Raw genomic sequence first — 25322 nt, forward strand, 5'->3', positions numbered from 1 at the left:
AGTTCAGGGACAAGATTGGAGACCTACACAAGGCTGGAATGGGCTACAAGACCATCGCCAAGCAGCTTGGTGAGAAGATGACAACAGTTGGTGCGATTATTCGCAAATGGAAGAAACACAAAATAACTGTCAATCTCCCTCGGCCTGGGGCTCCATGCAAGATCTCACCTCGTGGAGTTGCAATGATCATGAGAACGGTGAGGAATCAGCCCAGAACTACACGGGAGGATCTTGTCAATGATCTCAAGGCAGCTGAGACCATAGTCACCAAGAAAACAATTGGTAACGCACTACGCCGTGAAGGACCTGAAATCCTGCAGCGCCCGCAAGGTCCCCCTGCTCAAGAATACATATACAGGCCCGTCTGAAGTTTGCCAATGAACATCTGAATGATTCAGAGGACAACTGGGTGAAAGTGTTGTGGTCAGATGAGACCAAAATGGAGCTCTTTGGCATCAACTCAACTTGCCGTGTTTGGAGGAGGCAGAATGCTGCCTATGACCCCAAGGACACCATCCCCACCGTCAAACATGGAGGTGGAAACATTATGCTTTGGGGGTGTTTTTCTGCTAAGGGGACAGGACAACTTCACCGCATCAAAGGGACGATGGATGGGGCCATGTACCGTCAAATCCTTCCTTTAGCCAGGGCATTGAAAATAAGTCGTGGATGGGTATTCCAGCATGACAATTACCCAAAACACACGGCCAAGGCAACAAAGGAGTGGCTCAAGAAGAAGCACATTAACCTGTTAGGGTATAGGGGGCAGTATTTTCACGGCTGGATAAAAAAATGTACCCAATTTAATCTGGTTACTAATCCTACCCAGTAACTACAATATGCATATACTTATTATATATGGATAGAAAACACCCTAAAGTTTCTAAAACTGTTTGAATGGTGTCTGTGAGTATAACAGAACTCATTTGGCAGGCAAAACCCTGAGACAGATTCTGACAGGAAGTGGATACCTGATGTGTTGAATTGACTTTAAGCCTATACCATTGAAAAACAAAGGGGGTGAGGAATGTTTTGGCACTTCCTATTGCTTCCACAAGATGTCCCCAGCCTTTACAAAGTGTTTTGAGTCTTCTACAGTGAGATCTGACTGAAGAAGAGCCTTGGAACGTGATGGCCCATTAGACACCTGGCGCGCGAGTTGATGGTGGGTACTCTCATTCCGAAACGTTTTAAAAGAGAACCCAATGGTCCGCCTTGAATTTTATTCATGTTCTGGTTAAAAAAGGCCCTAATGATTTATGCGATACAACGTTTGACATGTTTGAACGAACGTAAATATATTTTTTCCGTTCTTGAAGTGAAGTGAAGTGAAGTGAAGTCCGGCTGGCTTAGATCATGTGCTACAACACGGAGGTTTTTGGACATAAATTATGAGCTTTTTTGAACAAAACTACATTCGTTATGGACCTGGGATTCTTTGGAAGTGACATCTGATGAAGAGAATCAAAGGTAATGGATTATTTACATAGTATTTTCGATTTTAGATCTCTCCAACATGGCGGTTAGTCTGTATCGCAATGCGTATTTTTCTGGCGCAGTGCTCAGATTATTGCAAAGTGTGATTCCCCAGTAAGGTTAATTTTAAATCTGGCAAGTCCATTGCGTTCAAGAGATGTAAATCTATAATTCTTTGAATGACAATATAATATTTTACCAATGTTTTCTAATATTAATTAATTATTTTGTTGTCATGACTTGACTGCCGGTATTGGAGGGAAACGATTTCCTGAACATCAACGCCATAGTAAAACGCTGTTTTTAGATATAAATATGAACTTGATAGAACTAAAAATGCATGCATTGTCTAACATAATGTCCTAGGAGTGTCATCTGATGGAGATTGTAAAAGGTTAGTGCATAATTTTAGCTGATTTTATGGTTTTGGTGACGCCTGTCTTTGAATCGACAATGCATTACACACAGCTATTATCAATGTACTCTCCTAACATAACCTAACTTTATGCTTTCCCCGTAAAACCTTTTTGAAATCGGACAACGTGGTTAGATTAAGAAGATGTTTATCTTTCAAAGGCTGTAAGTTAGTTGTATGTTTGAGAAATTTGAATTTTGACATTTATTTGGTTTCAAATTTGCCGCTCTTGAAATGCACCTGCTGTTGATAGGGTGCGCCACGGGTGGCACGCTAACGTCCCACATAGCCCCAAGAAGTTAAGGTCCTGGAGTGGCCTAGCCAGTCTCCAGACCTTAATCCCATAGAAAATCTGTGGAGGGAGCTGAAGGTTCGAGTTGCCAAACGTCAGCCTCAACCTTAATGACTTGGAGAAGATCTGCAAAGAGGAGTGGGACAAAATCCCTCCTGAGATGTGTGCAAATCTGGTGGCCAACTACAAGAAATGTCTGACCTCTGATTGCCAACAAGGGTTTTGCCACTAAGTCATGTTTTGCAGAGGGGTCAAATACTTATTTCCCTCATTAAAATGCAAATCATTTTATAACATTTTTGACATGTGTTCTGGATTTTTTTTTTTGTTATTCTGTCTCACTGTTCAAATAAACCTACCATTAAAATTATAGACTGATCATTTCTTTGTCAGTGGGCAAATTTACATAATCAGCAGGGGATCAAATACTTCTTTCCCTCACTGTATGTATGTATGATAATTGCAACAATGCTCAATGAACTCTTTTTTTCAATTTTAACTTAATATAATACAAAGTATATTTAGTCTTAAATAAATAATGAAACATGCTCAATTTGGTTTAAATAATGCAAAAACACTGTGTTGGAGAAGAAATTAAAAGTGCAATATGTGCCATGTAAAAAAGATAATGTTTAAGTTCCTTGCTCAGAACATATGAAAGCTGGTGGTTCAATATTCCCAGTTAAGAAGTTTTAGGTTGTAGTTTATAATTGGAATTAGGAAACGTCGACTTTCTCTCTACCATTTGTATTTCATATACCTTTGACTATTGGATGTTCTAATTGGCACTTTAGGCTGGTAATACTAATCTCAGGAGTTAATAGGCTTGAAGTCATAAACAGCGCTATGGTTCAAGCATTGCTAAGAGCTGCTGGCAAACGCAGTAAAGTTTGAATGAATGCTTACGAGCCTGCTGCTGCCTACCACCGTTCAGACTGCTCTATCAAATATCAAATCATAGACTTTATAATATAATAAACACATGCGAGCCTTTGGTTGTTTAATATGGTCAAATCCGGAAACTATAGTCGAAATACGGAACCGTTCTGGTTTTTATCGAACGGGTGACAACCCTAAGTCTAAATATTGCTGTTACATTGCACAACCTTCAATGTTGTGTCATAATTATGTAAAATTCTGGCAAATTAGTTTGCAACGAGCCAGGCGGCCCAAACTGTTGCATATACCCCGACTCTGCGTTAGAGAAGTGACACAATTTCCCTAGTTAATATTGCCTGCAATCAGGAATTTCTTTTAACTAAATATATGCAGATTTAAAGAAAATATACTTCTGTGTATTGATTTTAAGAAAGGCATTGATGTTCATGGTTAGGTACATTTGTGCAATGATTGTGCTTTTTTTCGCGAATGAGCTTTTTGTTAAATCATCCCCCGTTTGGCGAACTAGGCTGTGATACGATGATTAATTAACAGGCACCACATAGATTATATGCAACGCAGGACAAGCTAGATAACGATACATGGTTGATATTACTAGGTTAACCAGTGTTTATGTGATTTGTTTTTTTTATAAAATATTTTTAATGCTAGCTAGCAATTTACCTTGGCTCCTTGCTGCACTCGCATAACTGGTGGTCAGCCTGCCACGCAGTTTCCTCGTGGAATGTAATGTAATGTAATACTCACAAGACATGGCACCCATTGAGCATGTTTGGGATGCTCTGGACCGAGGTGTACGACTGTGTGTTCGGGTTCCCGCTAATATCCAGCAACTTCGCACAGCCATTGAGGACTGGGACAACATTCCACTGGCCACAATGAACAGCCTGATCAACTCTATGTGAAGGAGATGTCACGCTGCATGAGGCAAATGTTAGTCATAACAGATTCCTGACTGGTCTTCTCTCGCCACTACCTTTTTTTAAGGTATCTGTGACAAACAGATTTTTATCTGTATTCCCAGTCATGTGAAACCCATAGATTTAGGGTGTAATGAATTTGTTTAAATTTACTGATTTCTTTATGAACTGTATGTCCGTAAAGGATTTGATTTTTAAAATGTTTGTTCAGTAGACGTAGGAAAAGAATGACTGATAAATGAATTAATTGAAATGTACCACTAATGTATAAGTGTGTGTGTAGTTTAATATCAATGTTTGAATAATTGTACTTATTTTCTTCATTGGTTTCTATTACAATTATTTGTTTTTCCTACGTTTCTTGTGTTTGACTTACTTTGGATTTGTCTGCTCTTTCCCTGTCCATATGGGAGGGTGGGGTTTTGGGTGAGAGGGTAGATGGGGAAATTGGGTGAGCGGTGGCATTAAGTGGGTGGGCAAGAAAACAATTCCTTTAGGATGAATTACTGTTCATTTGTGCAGGAATAATTGTGAAAGCGTAATAAGCATTATTCCAAGTAATTCCTTGACCGTAAATCCACTTCACCAACTGTAGTTCAATAACCAAATATGTTTTTTCAAACTCAAGGTGTAATGTCATAGCTCAGACCACATTCTTTCTGCAGACATCTTTGAATCTTAATTCGGAGCAGATCTTTTTGGGAGAAGTTTTTTTTTTTTTAGCCTAATTCTGTTACCAAACTTTGCATCTGCACAGTTCTTCCAGTAAAAGTGTTTTTATGGCATTTGTGTGAATTGTTCAAAGTATGGTTAAACTTTTGAAATCAATGGTTTTTGTTTTGGAAGACATTTTATCATTTTAAAGTGAAAAGTCAAGTCAAAGCGTAAATCCGTTATTGTGGATTTACCCCATTTCATGTCCACTCCTCCTGCCTCTGTTTTATGCAGGGATGTGGTCCCACGCCATGACAGTGCAAGACTACCAGGATCTCATAGACAGAGGATGGAGACGGTAAGTCACTCTGAGCTTTATAATCCCACACACACTGTTGTCCTCCAGGCCAGTAGTCTCTCTACATGTTGTGACACAGCAGCATAGCCCTCCATGTTTAACATATTTATGGGTGTACAACATCGTCACATTGCTTATCTGTAGTTGTGTGTGTGTGTGTGTGTGTGTATATACATTCCTTATCTGTAGTACTCTAAATTGCCCACTGCATGTGCTCATTTGTTATACTTCCTTGTCTGTTACCTCTACAGAAGCGGGAAGTATGTTTACAAGCCCATCATGAACAAGACCTGCTGTCCACAGTACACCATCAGGTAAAGATAGCCTATTATCAAAAAGACTCACATCAACCTAGCTAAAACTTGGGTCGTATTCATTAGTGCTGATGGGTTCTGACGCGTAAACTTGAAATATCCTTATTCATGTTACCGAGGGAGAGGGGGGAATGCAGAACATGTTATTGTAAGACATCTGGTATGAAATGCGAAAGCAAGTGTTTCTTATTTGACACGTTTGGGTAGTCTCACCCTATTTCAATCTGTTTTCTGTTTGATGCCTAATGAACATGACCCAGATAACCCTTTACTCAGTTATAAGCCATATACTAATGGTTCACTAACACACTAATACATGGTTTGTAGGTGTCATGCCTTGAACTTTCAGCCATCTAAAACCCACAAGAAGATCCTGAAGAAGATGAGCAAGTTTCTGTCTAAAGGGGAGATGCCAACGGAACAGGGCGATGGTGAGAGGAAATTTGCTTTTGTAAAATACTTATGCAAAGCTGTCTTTAGTAAACGACACATCTATTACATGTGGTAGGCTGCTCTGTTCTAGGGATGGGCATGAGTACTCAAACCAAGTACTCCTCAGTGGAGATCGTGGGTAGGGGTCAATGTGTGCAAAGTTAAACGTTTAGATCCTCCCATTGACGTCAGTATTCATTCACTTGCGAGTAATACTTTTTTTCAAGGGTAATTTATGTGTAATGACTTTAGAAGATATGAGAATATGTGAAAAGTCGACTTGTCTTAATGGGTACCGAATGTACCCCTTTTAAGCCCTTGAGTCTTCCAAATAAGCCTACCTCTTAAATAATACATTTGAATTAATTTCCAAATGTTCAAAACTGACATTGAATTTTATATAAAATCTCCCTTAAAGTTAAAATAAACTGATCATTACTATTCATCATGAAAGTAGCGCTCATAATAGGGGGGGTGTCCAACCCTATCCACAGAGTGCAATGTGGACTTAGGCTTTTGTTCTTGCCAACCAGTACACACCTGATTCAATTAACAACTTATCATGGACTTCATTCAAGACATGATTAGTTGAATCAGGTGTGTTATTGCTTGGTTAGAACAAAAACCTCGACCCACATCAGCCCTCTGTGTATAAGATGCCATGCACAAAGACCATAACACAACTTTCAATGAAAAGCTGAATCACATTTGCTGTACTGCTATTCTTGTTAATTAGTTTAACCTCTCTGGCGCATGTGGGACGAACTCGTCCCACCTACGTAACAGCCACTGAAATCCAGTGGCGCGATTTTTGAATCGTTAGAAATACTATTACTTCAATTTCTCAAACATATGACTATTTTACAGCTATTTAAAGACAAGAATCTCGTTAATCTAACCCCACTGTCCGATTTCAAAAAGGCTTTACAACGAAAGCAAAACATTAGATTATGTCAGCAGAGTGCCCAGCCAGAAATAATCAGACACCCATTTTTCAAGCTAGCATATCATGTCACATAAACCCAAACCACAGCTAAATGCAGCACTAACCTTTTATGATCTTCATCAGATGACACACCTAGGACATTGTGTTATACAATACATGCATGTCTGTTCAATCAAGTTCATATTTATATCAAAAAACAGCTTTTTACATTAGCATGTGACGTTCAGAAAAAGCATAACCCCCGCAAACTTCCGGGGAATTTACAGTTTGCTAATTACTCACGATAAACGTTCACAAAAAGCAGAACAATTATTTTAAGAATTATAGATACATTACTCCTCTATGCACTCGATATGTCCGATTTTTAAAATAGCTTTTCGGATGAAGCACATTTTGCAATAATCTAAGTACATAGCCCGGCATCACAGGGCTAGCTATTTAGACACCCACCCAGGTCAGCCTCCACCAAAATCACATATCCTATAAGAAAAATGTTCTTACCTTGCTTGTTCTTCGTCAGAATACACTGCCAGGACTTCTACTTCAATAACAAATGTTGGTTTGGTCCCAAATAATCCATCGTTATATCCAAACAGCGACGTTTTGTTCGTGAGTTCTAGACACTATCAGAATGCTTCATCACGGTATCGAGCATGGCGCATTGGCGTGACAAAAATGTCTAAATATTCCATTACCGTACTTCGAAGCATGTCAACCGCTGTTTAAAACCAATTTTTATGCCATTTATCTCGTAGATAAGTGATAATATTCCGACCGGGAATATGCATTGAGCCTAAACAGCCGAATTAAATTTCTCCTCAGGAGCGAATCGTGCACGCGCCTCATTCAAAGGTGCTCTGAGCCGCCACTTACCAAAGCCGATAATGTGTTTCAGCCTGAGGCTCCCTCGTCAACCTTCAGTTATTTCCTGGGTTCTGAGAGCCTATCGGAGCCCTGGGAATTGTCACGTTACAGCTAAGATCCTTACTTTTCAATAAACAGATGCAAGACGCACGACTCCTTGTCAGACAGGGTACTTCCTGCTTGAAACCTTGTCAGGTTTTTGCCTGCCATAGGAGTTCTGTTATACTCACAGACACCATTCAAACAGTTTTAGAAAATTCAGAGTGTTTTCTATCCAAACCTGAACAATAATATGCATATTCTAGCTTCTGAGTTGGTGTAGGAGGCAGTTAAAAATGGGCACATATTTTTTCCAAAATTCTCAATACTGCCCCCTATCCCAAACAGGTTAACTTGTCTTCCTAAAGCGTTTCTGAAGACTGTTTCAAATCTCCCCCTCTACTGTTGTATTAAAAAAGTACAGGTGGTGGACAAAAAAACGGAATCACCTGGATGAAAGGACAAGTGTTGGGTGATATATCGAATTAATTCAAATGTATGTTTTTGCGCAATATTCCCCAATGTCTGTATCGCAAGAATTGAGGGTTTTCTATTTTTTGTTTTTTGGAGGTTTTGTCTGTTTTATTCTCGTATTTTTTGTCTCGTCTCTTTCTCTCCTTCTGTGCACCTCCCCATTTACACCAGAGATCTGTATATCATGAAAAGATGCATGTCTTCGCCCTAACGGAGGGAGTCGTTGTCCCAAAGGCAGGCGACAAGCTTAGGTCCAAAATAAGCCTGTCTAAACGTATTGATCTTATTCTGGACATTTTTGCTTTCGCCTCTTCCTCTATTGTTTACGCTCACCAAGTCCCTCCCCCTGCCTCTCACATCAACAATGTTGATCACATCTTCCTCTGACAAGTAATTTCAACTCGCTATTTGAGGTTTGGTCCAACAGATTCGGTCATATGGACACAAACACATTGAGACATTATTTTACTGTAATAGAGGAGAAGTTCACTTTTCCAAAGATACCCTTTTTATTCCTCACTGCACTCAGAGAAGACACTACTCAAACGAGACTATCAATGAACATAGATTTTGGAAAATGAATTGTCACGCGCTGCATTGGGGTACCAAGTACCACTAGCAGCATTTTAGCTAAAGACTGTTATGCTAGCTATCTAATCTGTGTTTTATAAATGTGCAATAAGCATAAAACCCAATTATATGGAATTGGCAATTAGTTCTAATTCTGAGAAATAAAGTAGGCCACTTGATGTCAACATCTGCACAAAGTGGACAGGCTAACATGCTTTTCAAACAGTTGGCGACAGACAGAAGTGTGTGTTCATAACAATTCAACTGTTCAACTTTGTTAACTAGCAAATAGATCCATGTTGGCTAAACTTGAAATATAAAGATTAGCTGGCCAATCACTAGCATGTGGGCTTTTATTAATTTCGTCATATCCAATTGGTAGTTAGTCTTGTCCCATCTAACTACCCCGCCAAGCCACACTGCTTCTTCACACAATGCGCACTTAACCTGGAAGCCACCCGCACCAATGTCGGAGGAAACACCGTACACCTGGCGACCGTGTCAGTGTGCGTTCGCCCGGCCCGCCACAGGAGTCGGTAGAGCACGATGGGACAAGGACATCCCGGCTAGCCAAACCCTCCCCTAACCCAGATGATGTTGGGGCCAGTTGTGCATCGCCTCATGGTTCTCCCGGTTGTAGCTGGCTGCGACACAGCCCGGTGTCAAACCAGGATCTATAGTAGTAACGCAGCTAGCACTACGATGCAGTGACTTAGACCGCTGCGCCACTCGGGAGGCCACTAGCACGGGGGCTTGAGATGTTTATATAGACTAATGCCTGCTACAAGAAGTTAGTAATTATTATTGGTCACATACACATATTCGGCAGATGTTATTGCAGGTGTAGTGAAACGCTTGTGTTTCTAGCTCCAACAGTGCAGTAATATCTAACAAGTAGTTGTTGTCCTTGATGATCTTTTTGGCCTTCCTGTGACATCGGGTGCTGTAGGTGTCCTGGAGGGCAGGTAGTTTGCCCCCGGTGATGCATTGAGCAGACCGCACCACCCTCTGGAGATCCCTGTGGTTGCGGGCGGTGCAGTTGTCATACCAGTCGGTGATACAGCCCGACAGGATGCTCTCAATTGTGCATCTGTAAGGGTTTTAGGTGACAAGCCAAATTTCTTCAGCCTCCTGAGGTTGAAGAGGCACTGTTGTACCTTCTTCAACACACTGTCTGGTCATACAGTCATGGGTGAACAGGGAGTACAGGAGAGGGCTGAGCACGCACCCTTGTGGGGCCCCTGTGTTGAGGATCAGTGACGCGAAGGTGTTGTTTCCTATCTTCACCACCTGGGGATTGGCCGTTAGGAAGTCCAGGACCCAGTTACACAGGGCGGGTTTTAGACCCAGGGTCCCATGCTTAATGATGAGCTTGGATGGTACTATGGTGTTGAATGCTGAGCTATAGTCAATGAACAGCATTCTTACATAGGTATTCCTCTTGTCCATATGGGATAGGGCAGGGTGCAGTGCAATTGCAATGTCTGTGGATCTATTGGGGCTGTAAGCAAATTAAAGTGGATCTAGGGTGTAAGGTAGAGGTGACATGATCCTTGACTAGTCTCTCAAAGCACTTCATGATGACAGAAGTGAGTGCTACAGGGCAATAGTTACCTTTGTTCCTATACCCAAGAAAGCAATGGTGGCCATCTTGAAGCATGTGGGGACAGCAGACTGGGATAGGGAGAGATTGAATATGTCCGTAAACACACTGTTCTTAGTATGCGGCTAGGGATGACGTCTGGGCCCGGCAGCTTTGCGATGGTTAACATGCTTAATAAATGTCTTACTCTCGTCGGCCACGGAGAATGAGAGCCCGCAGTCCTTGGTAGGTGGCACTGTGTCCTCAAAGCAGGCGAAAAGGTGTTTAGCTTATCTGGAAGCAAGACATCGGTGTCCGACGTGGCTGGTTTTCCCTTTGTAGTTCGTGATTGTCTGTAGACACCGCCACAAGTCTTGTCTGAGCCGTAGAATTGCCACTCCACTGTCTCTGTACTGACGTTTTGCCTGTTTGATTGCCATACGTAGGGAATAACAACACTGTTTGTATTTGGCCGTATTCCTATTCACCTTGCCATGGTAAAATGCAGTGTTTCGCACTTTCAGTTTTGTGCAAATGCTGCCGTCTATCCACGGTTTCTGGTTTTGGTAGGTTTTAATAGTCACAGTGGGTACAACATCTCCTATACATTTCCTGATGAACTCGGTCACCATATCCGTGTATTCGGCGATATTATTTTGAGGCTGTCCGGAACATGTCCCATTCCACGTGATCAAAACATTCTTGTAGCATGGATTCCGATTGGTCAGACCAGTGTTGAGTAGTCGCTAGCATGGGTACTTCCTGTTTCAGTTTCTGCCTATAGGAAAGGAGGAGCAAAATGGAGTCGTGATCAGGTTTGCCGAAGGGAGGGTTGGGTTTTCTCATAGTGAGTTCTACAGTCAATGTGCTGGTAGAACTTCGGGAGCCCCCCCCAACTGGCTGTACGGACTCAGACAGTATATCCCGAGAAAGCCGTGTTTCCGTTAAACAACGTTACAATCCCAGATTTCTCTCTGGAAGGAGATCATCGCCTAGATCTCGTCAACTTTATTATCCAGAGACTGAACGTTAGCGAGTAATATACTTTGAAGCGGCGGGTGGTGTGCGTGCCTCCACTCCAAATACCTCTTCTCCGCCAGCGGTATTTTGTGAGCAGCCTCTTGAATCAGTTCAATTGCCCTGAGGGGTACGAACAAAGGATCCAATTCAGGAAAGTTGTATTCCTGGTCGTAATGCTGGTGAGTTATATCTAAAAGTTATTTCCGGTTTAATGTAATATTACTATTTTCTTGGTTAATGTAAGAAGTAACAAACTAAATACTGCCAAGTTGCTTAGTTAGGTGCTAGAAGCACGAGCTGGTGCCATTTTCCCATCCTGAATTCATTAGATTATTGCGACTGTTTGAAATGCAGTGTATTTGACACTTTAAGTGGACAACTCTTATTTAGAGAACATTTTTTTTTCTTGATATCGTGAATCGCCCATAAGTTTTAATTTTTTTAAATTTTTTTATTTAGGCGATATTGCCCAGCCCTAACAACAATGACAAAGTGCATGAGTAGTCACCCAATAGTAATCTTCTTGTCCCTCATTTGTTTGCATTTCTGTCCACCACTTGGTCTTCTATCCCTCAACCCTGATCCATTATTCTCTCTGTGCATCGATGACTACCTGTCCACTCAAAATGTCTTGGAGAGAGTACAGAGGTTTCTAATCTTGGTAAAGACACCATGGCTAGATGCATAAATGTAATTTGTTTTAATTCACTTAAATCTGAACAAAAAAAAAAGTGTGTTCATTGAATATCAGGGATATCAACACTATCCAAATGTTTCAATGCAAACCAGGCTTAATAGGAGCATACTGGGCTTAATTGGAACAACAGTGATTTATGGTGAAAATACAATATTTTGTGGATAAATATACACTATAGACTACAATATTATGCATAGTTAATATTGACATTTTTTTATTTATTCCCATTCTGTATAGAGTTAGTGATATTTTTGCTGCTGTACCCTTTAAGCTTACGAGAGATGCTATTTTTGTAAATTTGACATTTATGTAACAATATAACAGTAAAATAACAAAATGCATTAAGGTTCCACAACTGTCTAACTTTAATAATTAAACATCTGATTGGCTTAGAGTAAAAACTTATCTACATAACAACCAGATTGATTGATTGTTTGAAACATTTAACAGCAGAAAAGTTTATTTTTATTTGAATCTAAAGACTGAAGTGGGCTTAAGGTATGCTTATCCAATTTAATCAAGATATGGCATTATTTAAATGTTTTCTTCTTCAAATGTTACCTTTTACTTTGACATTAGAATATTTTTGTGTAGATCGTTGTCAAAAAAAGATCATCCATTTTAGTCCCAAAATGTGGAAAAAGTCAAGGGATGTGAAGGTTTTCTGAAGGCACTGTATTTAAAATTGCAATTGTTTTCGTAATTTAATTCATAATGAAAGGTAATGATAACAATGATTCAGAATTGACGTAAACATGCTCGCATTCTTTACTCTAACATGATTTAACTGGAGTACTCGTACAGTGAAATTATTTCAAATGCCCATCCCTACTCTGTATTAGCCTGGTTAAACCAGACTGAACAAGTGAAAATAGTGAGTTCTGTCTGGTTTAACCAGGCTAACCTTTTACATTCAAACCTCACTGTAGTACAGTATTAATACCTACTGATTGTGTATCAGTACTAACTGACTGGCTTTGTGCTGTTCAGGGGAGCCCATGGACTCGCTGTGTGAGGAGGGAGGACTGCACGGCCCTGCTAAAGTCTGTCACTCTGAGGTGGCGAGTCCTGTGGTCACTGCCATTCTGACTGAGGCGGCAGACACCACACCAGCCGAGTTTGAAACCGCTAGAAAAGACACAGTGTCTGTTCCAGACGTAAGAGGACCAGAAACAACCCCCAAACCGGGTAAGTCTAAAGGCAGAAAATTAAGAGCGCTAGACAGAAGCGAGTTAATTGCGTGAACCTTCAGTGGAGAATGATCTTCTTTGATTGGTTAAATAAGCTGGAATCATGTCAACTGGGTCATTTGCTTGCTTACAATGTGCAAGAATATTGTGTGTATTAGGCTACATCTTCACTCCTCAGGATCTAGCTCATCTAGGTTGTGTAGGTGTAAGGATGCACAACCTCTGCTCCCAGTCTTTTTCATGAAAGATGATTTATCTCAAAATAATGAATAAATGAAGTTCACCATATGGGCAGCAGGTGGGAGCAGTCACCTATGAATATAGTCGTTCTCTGTCCTGCTTCTGAATCGAATGAATGGAGCTGACGTTTCTGATGTAATTTTCATGAATGAAACTTAATGGAGCCAATTTATCACAAGCTCTCCCCTCAGTTCAATTGCAGGATATCCTGAGACACACCACAGTGATAAATGGTAATAAATGAACAACATTGAGTGAGTGAATTAATACATATAAATACTGATCAGGTGAGGGAAGCGCTATGTATAACTGCTCATATTTCAACTTCTGACGGTCCTTTCACTCTGGGTATGTCCAAAATGTCTACCCCCTAAATATCAAAATGTATTACATATATTTCTCACCCATCTATACACAATACCCCATAATGACAGTGAAAACACGTTTTTAGACATTTTGGCTAATTTATTGAAAATGAAATACAGATACCTAATTTACATAAGTATTTACACCCCTGAGTCAACTTTGTATAAGCACCTATGGCATTGATTACAGCTGTGAGATTTTCTTGGTAAGCCTCTTAAGAGCTTTTCACTCCTGGATTTTGCTACATTTTCCCATTATTTTAATTTTTTTCCCCCAAAGTTTTTCAACCTCAAATTGGTTGCTAGACTTCCATTTTCAGGTCTTGCCATATATTTTCAAATAGACTAAAGTCAAAACTGTAGCTCGGCCACTCAGGAACATTCACTGTCTTCTTGGTCAGCAACTCCAGTGTAGATTTGGCCTTGGGTTTTAGGTTATTGGCCCGCTGAAAGGTGAATTAATCTCCCAGTACCAGGTTTTTCTCTAGGATTTTGCCTGTGCTTAGCTCGATTTAATCATTTTTTTTTTTGGTCCTGAAAAACTCCTCAGTCCTTAACGATTACAAGCATGCATACCCAAAACATGATGAAGCCACTACTATGCTTGAAAATATGGAGAGTGGTACTTAGTAATGTGGTGGTTTTGCTTTTGCCCCAAACATAACACTTTGTATTCAGGACAAAAAGTTAATTGCTTTACCACATTTTTTACAGTATTACTTTAGTGCCTTGTTGCAAACAGGATGCATGTTTTGGAATATTTGTATTCTGTACAGGCTTCTTCCTTTTCCCTTTGTCAATTCTGTTACTATTGTGGAGTAACTACAATGTTGTTGATCCATCCATTAAACTCTTAAGTCTTGTAGACCTTCCTCTCCGGTAACTTGAGTTAGGAAGGACGCCTGTAACTTCGTAGTGACTGGGTGTACCATCCAAAGTGGAATGAATAACTTCACCATGCTCAAAGGGATATTCAATGTCTACTTACTTATTTTCACCATCTACCAATAGGTGCCCTTTGCAAGGCACTGGAAAACCTCCCTGGTCTTTGGTCGAATCTGTTTTGAAATTCACTGCTCGACCGAAGGACCTTACATTTATCTGTATGTGTGGGCTGCAGAGATGAGGTACCGTAAATTCCGGACTATAAGCCGCAACTTTTTTCCCAGCTTTGAACCTCGCGGTATATGGATTTTTCCCGCTTTCAAATTTTTTTTCTCCAAAAAAACACATTCTGTGACGTGCTCAGTTTTTTGGCGGCATAAAGCTTTCATTAGACCAATGAAATTGCCGAACGGGTTAAGGTCAAACAACTTTTTTGTTTACTGTTTAGATTAAATCGAGCGCTCTCAAACTTCCTATCATTCTGATTACGGTAGTCATTTTGTCACCCTCATCATGGCAAAGACACGGAGAAATGCATATGAAGAGCTGCTGCACGGGAGCTTGGTCTTAATGAGTCGATGATAAGACGTTGGAAACAGCAGCGTGAGAAATTGACTCAGTGCAAAAAGACAACTGAAGTTTACTGCTAATTTTTTGTTACAAGCCGTGTTTCGTTAAAGCCTGTGTAAAGTTAATTTGTTTCAATGTACCGGTAGGCACCTGCGGCTTATTTATGTTAAAAATAATATATATATTATTTTAATTCAATGGGTGCGGCTTATATTCAGGTGCGCTTAATAGTCCGGTAATTACGGTAGTTCATTTTTTTAAACCGGGTGAGTCCATGCAGCGCATGTGACTTGTTAAGCATTACTCATGAACCTATTTAGGCCATAGGGGCCATAGCGCTGGTCAAAAGAAGTGCACTATATAGGGAATGGGGTGCCATTTCGGACAAAACAGTCACACAGTAAATGTAGGCCCACATCCTTGTTCATATAAGCCCTTGGATACACTGTGAACCAGGAAAGCCTGGTAGGGTACTATAAACCTAAACACAGTCAGGCTACCTCTGGCGAGCACATGGAGGGCTGTGCGGCCCCCCCAAAGAAATGCCACCCCACACCATGACTGACCCACCACCAAACCGGTCATGCTGGAGGATGTTGCAGGCAGCAGAACGTTCTCCACGGCGTCTCCAAACTCTGTCACGTCTGACACGTGCTCAGTGTGAACCTGCTTTCATCTGTGAAGAGCACAGGGCGCCAGTTGTAAATTTGCCAATCTTGGTGTTCTCTGGCAAATGGCAAACGTCCTGCACGGTGTTGGGCTGTAAGCACAACCCCCACCTGTGGACGTCGGGCCCTCATACCACCCTCATGGAGTCTGTTTCTGACCATTTGAGCAGACACATGCACATTTGTGGCCTGCTGGAGGTCATTTTGCAGGTCTCTGGCAGTGCTCCTCCTGCTCCTCCTTGCACAATGGCGGAGGTAGCGGTCCTGCTGCTGGGTTGTTGCCCTCCTACGGCCTCCTCCACGTCTCCTGATGTACTGGCCTGTCTCCTGGTAGCGCCTCCATGCTCTGGACACTACGCTGACAGACACAGCAAACCTTCTTGCCACAGCTCGCATTGATGTGCCATCCTGGATGAGCTGCACTACCTGAGCCACTTGTGTGGGTTGTAGACTCCGTCTCATGCTACCACTAGAGTGAAAGCACCGCCAGCATTCAAACGTGACCAAAACATCAGCCAGGAAGCATAGGAACTGAGAAGTGGTCTGTGGTCCCCACCTGCAGAACCACTCCTTTATTGGGGGTGTCTTGCTAATTGCCTATAATTTCCACCTGTTGTCTATTCCATTTGCACAACAGCATGTGAAATTTATTGTCAATCAGTGTTGCTTCCTAAGTGGACAGTTTGATTTCACAGAAGTGTGATTGACTTGGAGTTACATTGTGTTGTTTAAGTGTTCCCTTTATTTTTTTGAAAAAAAGGGTTTTTAGAAATGTTTGCAAATTTATAAAAAATAAAAACTGAAATATGACATTTACATATGTATTCAGTGCCTTTACTGAGTACTTTGTTGAAGCACCTTTGGCAACGATTACAGTCTTCTTGTGTATGACGCTACAAGCTTGGTACACCTGTATTTGGGGAGTTTATCCCATTCTAATCTGCAGATCCTCTCAAACTCTGTCCGGTTGGATGGTGCAGCGTCGCTCCCAACTATTTTCAGGTCTCTCCAGAGATGTTAGTCTGGGCTCTGGCTGGGCCACTCAAGGACTTGTCCTGAATGCACTGGAGCAGGTTTTCATCAAGGATCTCAGTACTCTGCTCCGTTCATCTTTCCCTCGATCCTAACTAGTCTCCCGGTTGCTGAATAACATCCCCACAGCACGATGCTGCCACCACCATGCTTCACTGTAGGGATGGTGCCAGTTTCCTCCAGATGTGATGCTTTGAATTCAGGCCAAAGAGTAAAATCAGGGTTTCATCAGACAAGAGAATCTTGTTTCTCATGGTCTGAGAGTCTTAAGGTGCCTTTTGGCAAACTCCAAGCGGGCTGTCATGTGCCTTTTGGCCAGACGGAACCCACTCCTCAGTAAATCTACCATAAAGGCCTGATTGGAGTGCTGCCGAGATGGTTGTCCTTCTGGAAGGTTCTCCCATCTCCAAAGAGGAACTCTGGAGCTTTGTCAGATTGACCACCTCCCTGACCAAGGCCCTTCTCCCCCGATTGCTCAGTTTGGCCAGGCGGCCAGCTCTTGGAAGAGTCTTGGTGGTTACAAACTTCCATTTAAGAATGATGGAGGCCACTGTGTTCTTGGGGACCTTCAAGGCTGCAGAAATGTTTTGGCACAATTCCTCAGATGTGCCCCGACACAATCCTGTCTCTGAGCTCTACAGACAATTCCTTTGACCTCATGGCTTGGTTTTTGCTTCGACATACAATGTCAACTGTGGGACCTTATATAGACAGGTGTGTGTGTGTGCCTTTCCAAATCATGTCCAATCAATTGAATTTAGCACAGGTGGATTCCAATCAAGTTGTAGAAACATCTCAAGCGTGATCAATGGAAACAGGATGCACCTGAGCTCAATTTTGAGTCTCATAGCAATGGGCCTGAACACTTATGTAAATGTAATATTTCATTTTTATACATTTGCCAAAATTTCTATACCTGTTTTTGCTTTGTCATTATGGGGTATTGTGTGTAGATTGAGATTTGTATTTATTTAACCTATTTTAGAGTAAGGCTGTAACGTAACAAAATGTGGAAAAAGTCAAGGTGTCTGAATGCACTGTGTGTGTACGGGTGGTGGAGGTTGTGTGTGTGTGTGTGTGTGTGTGTGTATTTTATTTATTTATTTAAAAAATATATACATTTGTGGTCCCATTAGCTTTTGCGGAAGCAGCATCTACTCTTCCTGGGGTCCACAAAAAGGTAACATGCTGTTGGACATGGACAGTCATTCACATTTTTAAATGCAATAATACAAGTGTTCTTTTTTTTGTAGTGTGCTTGTGTGTCCCCTTACAGTCCCTGCCGGTCCATTAGTTGTTAAATCCGTTTTGTGAAGGTAATTTTGCTGATTGCTTGAGTAATTGGAGATGGGAGTAACATGCAATCGTGGTTCTGTATAGAACTGCGTTGCCATGAATTTGTTTTGGACTTGGATTTGCAAGATTGTGCCGACAGAGAGTCGCCTAGCTTCTAGTCCTTGGGAAACTATGCAGTATTTTGTTATTTTATGTATTATTTATTTAATTGTTAGCTCAGAAAACCTTGAAGTGTTATTACATACAGCTGGGAAGAACTATTGGATATCAGAGTGACGTCAACTTACCAACATTACGGCCAGGAATACGACTTTCCTGAAGCGGATCCTTTGTTCGCACCACCACCCAGGGCATTTGATCTGATTCCAGAGGCTGACCCAAAACAACGTCGCCGCAGATGAGGGAGATGGAGTGGCCTCATGGTCAGGCTTCGAAGGCATGCACACCACCCACCGCTTCAGAGTATATTACTCGCCAATGTCCATTCTCTAGACAACAAGGTATTCGAAATTGGGGTGCAAGGGTTGCTTTCCAGAGAGACATCAGTGATTGTAACGGTCTGTTTCACGTAAACATGGCTCTCTTGGGATATGTTGTCATGGTCGGTACAGCCACCTGGATTCTTTATGCGTCGCGCCGACAGAAAGGAATATCTCTCTGGGAAGGAGGAGGGCTCGGGTCTATGCTTCATGATAAATGACTCATGGTGTACTCGTAACAACGTACAGGAACTCAACTCCTTTTGTTCACCTGACCTTAGAATTCCTCAATCAAATGCCGACCATATTATCTCCCCAGAGTATTCTCGTCAGTTATTGGCTGCATTTATTGTTGCTGGGGATTTTAACAAAATAAATTTGTTAGCATATTCAGCATATTGATTGTAGCAGTTGTGCGGGTAATGCATTCGATCACTGCTACTTTAACTTCCGACGCATACAAGGCCCTCCCCCGCCCCCCTTCGGCAAATCTGACCACGACTCCATTTTCCTCCTCCTGTCCTAGCGTGAATCCACACTTCAAGATTTTTTTCTGATCACGCGAACTGAGAAATGTTCCGGGTAGCCTCAGAGAATAATATTGATTTATACGCTGATTCTGTGAGTGAGTTTATAAGGAAGTGCATTGGAGATGTTGTACCCACTGACTATTAAAACCTACCCTAATCAGAAACTGTGGATAGATGGTGGCATTATCGCCAAACTGAAAGCGAGAACTACCGCATTTAACCATGGAAAGATGACTGGGAATATGGCTGAATAGAATCAGTGTAGTTATTCCCTCCAATGCAATCAAACAGGCGACATGTCGGTATGGGGATAAAGTGGAGTCGCAATTCAACAGCTCAGACACAAGATGTATGTGGCAGGGTCTACATGCAATCACAGACTACAAAAAAATCAAATAAAATGCCACATCACGGACACCGTCTTTTTTCCAGACAAACCTTTGCGCGCTTTGAGGATAATACAGTGCCACCGACACAGACTGCTACCAAGGACTGCTGGCTCTCCTTCTCTGTGGCTGTCGTGAGTAAGACATTTAAACGTGTTAACCCTCGCAAGGCTGCCGGCCCATACGGCATCCCTAGCAGTGTCCTCAGAGCATGCGCAGACCAGCTGGCTGGTGTGTTTATGGACATATTCAATCTCTCCCTATCCCAGTCCCCACATGCTTCAAGATGGTCACCATTGTTCCTGTACCCAAGAAGGCCAAGGTAACTGAACTAAATGACGATCGCCCCATAGCACTCACTTCTGTCATCATGAAGTGCTTTGAGGGACTAGTCAAGGATCCATACACCTAGATCCACTTCATTTTGCATACTGCCCCAATAGGTCCACAAACGATGCAATCCCCTGCACACTGCCCTATCCCATCTGGACAAGAGGAATAGCTATGTGAGAATGCTGTTCGTTGACGACAGCTCAGCATTCAACACCATGGTACCATCCAAGCTCATCATTAAACTTGAGGCCCTGGGTCTCAACCCCGCCCTGTGCAGTTGGGTCCAGGACTTCCTGACGGGCAGCCCCCAGGTGGTGAATGTCGGAAACATCACCCCTTCGCTGATCCTCAACACTGGGGCCCCACAAGGGTGCATGCTCAGCCCCTCCTGTTCTCCCTGTTTACCCATGACTGCGTGGCCATGCACACCTCCAACTCAATCAAGTTTGCAGACGACACAACAGTAGTAGGCTTGGTCACCAACAACGACGAGACGGCCTACAGGGAGGAGGTGAGGGCCCTTGGCGTGTGGTGTCAGGGAAAACAACGTCAACAAAACAGATGATCGTTGACTTCAGGAAACCAGAGGGAGCGCCCCCTTAACCACATCGACGGGACAGCAGTGGGGAAGATGGAAAGCTTCAAGTTTCTCAGTGTACACATCACGGACAAACTGAATGGTCCACCCACACACAGCATGGTGAAGGAGGTGCAATAGCGCCTCTTCAACCTCAGGAGGCTGAAGAAATTTGGCATGTCATCTAAAACCCTCACAAACTTTTACAGATGCACAATTGAGAGCATCCTGTCAGGCTGGCTCACCGCCTGGTACGGCAACTGTACTGCCCACAACCGCAGGGCTCTCCAGAAGGTGGTGTGGTCTGCACAACGCATCACAGGGGGCAAACTACCTGCCCTCCAGGACACCTACAGCACCCAATGTCACAGGAAGGCCAAAAAAATCAAGGACAGCAACCACTCGAGCCACTGCCTGTTCACCTCGCTACCATCCAGAAGGCAAGGTCTGTACAGGTGCATCAAAGCTGGGGCCGAGAGACTGAAAAACAGCTATCTCAAGGCCATCAGACTGTGCTAGTAATGGCTGTTTAACAGAGAGGCCGATGCCTACATACAGACTTGAAATGATTGGCCACTTTAATAGCTGGATCACTAGTCACTTTAATAATGCCACGTTAATGATGTTTACATATCTTGCATTACTCATCCCATAGGTATATACTAGGGGTGAAACGGTACATGTATTCGTATTGAAGCGTTTGGTACAGGGTGCACAGTTCGGTACGCACTGCGAACCGAACAATACATGAATCATATATTATAGCTAGGAAAATATATATTTTTTTCATTGTAAAAAAAAAAATATATATATATATATATTGCATAAACCAATGGCGTATAAATTAACGTGGGAAGAATATCCGCATAGAAATACAGTTGTTTATAGTTGTCTGCAGCTCCGCTCATTAGTTATTTCACTCCAGCGAGGACAGAGCTGAGAGACCGTCGTAGCAGCAATTAGCTTATGAAGGAATTAGCAGTTAGCTAAATGCAAAGGAGTAACTTGACAAGCCAGAACTAGAGGACACCCCTGTATCATTCAGGTCATTTCTGGGAACATTTCGGTTTCCCTGTAAACTATAATGGGGATTGCCTTCGAGTGGTGGATAAAACTTCTACAACAGATATGCTCTGTTCATTGCAGATAGCCTATTCGTGTGGCAATAGGAGTAACATGACTACTCATTTGCGCTGACATCACCCCAAAGTGCCAATCGGTGGGACTAGGCAAAAAAATTAAACAGCAATCAATCGGAAACCACTTCTCCCCACAGCCTTCAGGCAACAATATGTGGCTGGTTCCGGTAGGGCTAAAGAAATCAACACAGCAATCGCAAAATTCATAGCGGCACATGTGAGACCCTTCTCTGTGGTAGAGAATGTGGGGTTCAGAAACATGTTTAGTGGTCAAGCCGCGCTTCACTATTCCTTCCCGTACACATTTTTCCCAGACATTAATTCCTGCCTTATACAAAAGAACAACTTGAGAGCGAGTTGTCAGAAACGCCGTCTGTTGCTCTAACAGACAGTTGGACGTCTAGAGCTACCTTACTGTAATGGCTAATTTCCTTACAGCAGAGTGGGAGATAAAAAGACTTGTCCTTCAAACACGTCCCCTTGAGAGTAGTCACACCAGTGTAAACTTGGGGGAAGAGAAGTAGTTGCAGTGTGGAAGTTGGAGAGGGATAATGTAACAATTCCTGTGACCACTGACAACGCTAGAAATATTGTAATTGCACTAGCTGGATTGGGGCCACAGATTGGATGCTTTGCTCATGTTATTAATCTAGCATCTCAAAAAGCAATGTCAGTGAATCCAATCTCTCGCCTCCTAGCAAAGATCAGGAAGGTGGTATCCTTTCATAAAACCACAACTGCTGCACATGTTTTCAAGACACAACAGGAGATGCTGGGGCTGCCAAACCACAAACCAATCCAAGATGTCCCTGCTAGATGGACTTCAAGCCATGACATGGTTGAGCGCTACCTTGAGCAGAAAGTTGTAGTGTATTCTACACTGACTGATCAAGCTGTGAGGAAGAATGGCAAAGATATTGTGACTGTCTGAAAATAACATAAGACTTGCAGAAGAAGTTATCAAAGTGTGCAAACCTCTCAAAACAGTCACAACACTGATATGCACTGGGAGCATTCCATCAGTTTCCATGGTCCTGCCTATGAAATCAATGGTGGCATCTGATGAAGATGAACACGCAGTAAGGGATGTCAAGACTGCTTTCAGAGTTAACCTGGAGCCTAGATATGCTGGCCCTGATGTCCAAGACTTCTTACACAAGAGCACCGCTTTGGACCCCCGGTTCAAGTCCCTGCTGCACCTGGATGCTGCTGCTCGTTTGAGAATCTACAATGAGATTGTGACAATATACAACAGGTATTGTATTTAATTAGTGATTTAACAATTCATTATAAAGTAATAATTGTAATTGTCATAGTGTCTGATTTTTATATTTCTAACAACAAATCATATTTTTAAAGCCACTTCAGAGAGTAATTTTCATTTTATTTAATTCTGCAGTGTCAAGCCACAGAAGCCAACCCCTCTCCAGAGATGGCAGACAACAGGGGTTCTTTTCCAGAAAAGAAGTCTGCCCATGGCTGAGCTTTTTGGGGAGTTGTTCACGACCCAGGAGCAGGGAACCAAGTCAAAGGTCAAGTTCATAGAGGAGGAGGTGGACTGTATTCCCCTGGATGCTGGTCCACTTACATGATGGAAGACCAAAGAGTTAATATACCCTCATGTTGCCATGTTAGCAAGGCGCTACCTGGCTGTGCCTGGGACCACTGTCCCTAGCGAGAGGGTATTCTCCACAGCGGCTGACATTGTCACAGTAAGCCGATCTGTGCTCACTGCAGATAATATGGATAGACTAATCTTCTTAAAGGAAAAACTTAACTCTGGTCGTGTTTTTAAAATTTTTAACCAGTCTCAAGTGGTGCTATGTGCCTTAATTTTGATATATGCTGCTGGACTATGCACTCTTGTTGAAGTTCTGTTTTTAAATTACTTTTATTTAATATTATAAGGCAGGCACTGCTGTTTTTTGTTGTACCTTTGTTTCCATATGTCCTGGGAATTCAAGTTACCTATGTTTACTATTATAATAAATGGAAAATCTAAATACAAATTTCGTATTTATCAGGCATTTATTTTGATGATGTACCGAACCGTGACACCACCGTACCGAATCGTGAGTTTTGTGAACTGTTTCACCACTAGTATATACTGTATTTTTATACCATCTATTGCCTCTTGCCTATGCTGCTTGGTCATCACTCATCCATATATATATATATATATATATATATATATATATATATATATATATATATATATATCTATCTATCTTATTCCTTCCTTTTACTTAGATTTGTGTGTATTAGGTAGTTGTTGTGGAATTGTTAGGTTACTTGTTAGCTATTACTGTCGGAACTAGAAGCACAAGCATTTCGCTACATTCGCAATAACATCTGCTAACCATGTGTATGTGACCAATACGATTTGATTTGAAGAGACCCCTGGTTGCAAGTCTTGTAGTAGGGTATGTATGGTGTCTGAGTGAATTTTTTGATTATACAGACAATCTGGAATTTCTTACATTAATATTTCTCATTACTAGAAGAGAAGCAGTTAATCCCTCATCAACCCTTAACCAGGAAAGACTGGCATACGTGTTAGTTCTGTATGTGCAGTTAAGGGCATGGCATGCTGCTCTGTTTTGCTGCACTTGACCATTTTACCGGTCACACCCTTTATGTACAACTCCAGTTGAGGTGGAGGCCTTCGAGAATGTTTTTAACCAAATTACAATGCTTTAAGATGTTCATGTATTTAAGACCAGTTTGTTATTAATCACCCATTCTGACAAGGGTGCGTGCTCAGTCCCTTCCTGTTCACCCATGACTGTATGGCCATGCACGCCTTCAACTCAATCAAGTTTGCAGACAACAACAGTAGTAGGCCTAATTACCAACAAGGACGAGACATCCTACAGGGAGGAGGTGAGGGTCCTGGGAGAGTGGTGCCAGGAAAATAACCTCCAATCAACAAAACAAAGGAGCTGATCGTGGACTTCAGGAAACAGCAGAGGGCGCACACCCCGATCCACATCGACGGGACTGCAGTGAAGGTGGAAAGCTTCAAGTTCCTTGGCGTAAACATCGCTGGCGATTTGAAATGGTCCACCCACACAGTGTGGTGAAGAAGGCGCAACAGTGCCTTTTCAACCTCAGGAGGCTGAAGAAATGTGTCTCAGCCCCCAAACCCTCAAACCTTTACAGATGCACAATTGAGTGCATCCTGTTGGGCTGTATCACCACCTGGTATGGCAACTGCACCACTCACAAACCGCAGGGCTCTCCAGAGGGTGGTGCCCAACACATCACCGGGGGCAAGCTACCTGCCCTCCAGGACACCTATAGCACCCAATGACACAGGAAGGCCAAAAGCATCAAGGGCATCAACCATCCGAGCCACTGCCTGTTCACCTCGCTATCATCCAGAAGGCGAGGTCAGTACAGATTTATCAAAGCTGGAACCGAGAGACTGGAAAATGGCTTCTATCAAGGCCATCAGACTGTTCAATAGCCATCACTAGCCGGCTTCCACCCGGTTACGCAACCCTGCATCTTAGAGGATGCTGCCCTGTGTACATGGACATGGAATCACTGGCCACTTTAATAATGGAACACTAAGGAACTTTAATAATGTTTACATACTACTTTACTCATCTCATATGTATATACTGTATCCTATTTTACTGTGTTTTAATCAAAGCCACTCCGACATTGCTTGATG

The 25322-nt window shown here is 42.2% G+C and overlaps 1 protein-coding gene and 1 long non-coding RNA gene across 4 annotated transcripts in view; both read left to right on the forward strand.

Moving 5' to 3' along the window:
• Nucleotides 1–25322, forward strand: part of ate1 (arginyltransferase 1) — a 226021-nt gene that overhangs the window by 13233 nt on the left and 187466 nt on the right. For all 3 annotated transcript variants that reach the window (XM_029753413.1, XM_029753415.1, XM_029753414.1), the window contains exons 2-5: nt 4952–5015; nt 5267–5329; nt 5657–5760; nt 12944–13141. In XM_029753413.1, coding sequence (XP_029609273.1) covers nt 4952–5015; nt 5267–5329; nt 5657–5760; nt 12944–13141 — 429 coding nt within the window. The remainder of the gene's footprint in view (nt 1–4951; nt 5016–5266; nt 5330–5656; nt 5761–12943; nt 13142–25322) is intronic.
• On the forward strand, nt 21082–23694 carry LOC115194074 (uncharacterized). The gene is made up of 2 exons (XR_003878282.1): nt 21082–22898; nt 23043–23694. It is a non-coding gene; the product is annotated as an uncharacterized LOC115194074 (long non-coding RNA).

This window comes from Salmo trutta, chromosome 5 (assembly GCF_901001165.1).
Source record: "Salmo trutta chromosome 5, fSalTru1.1, whole genome shotgun sequence".
Lineage (NCBI taxonomy): Eukaryota > Metazoa > Chordata > Actinopteri > Salmoniformes > Salmonidae > Salmo > Salmo trutta.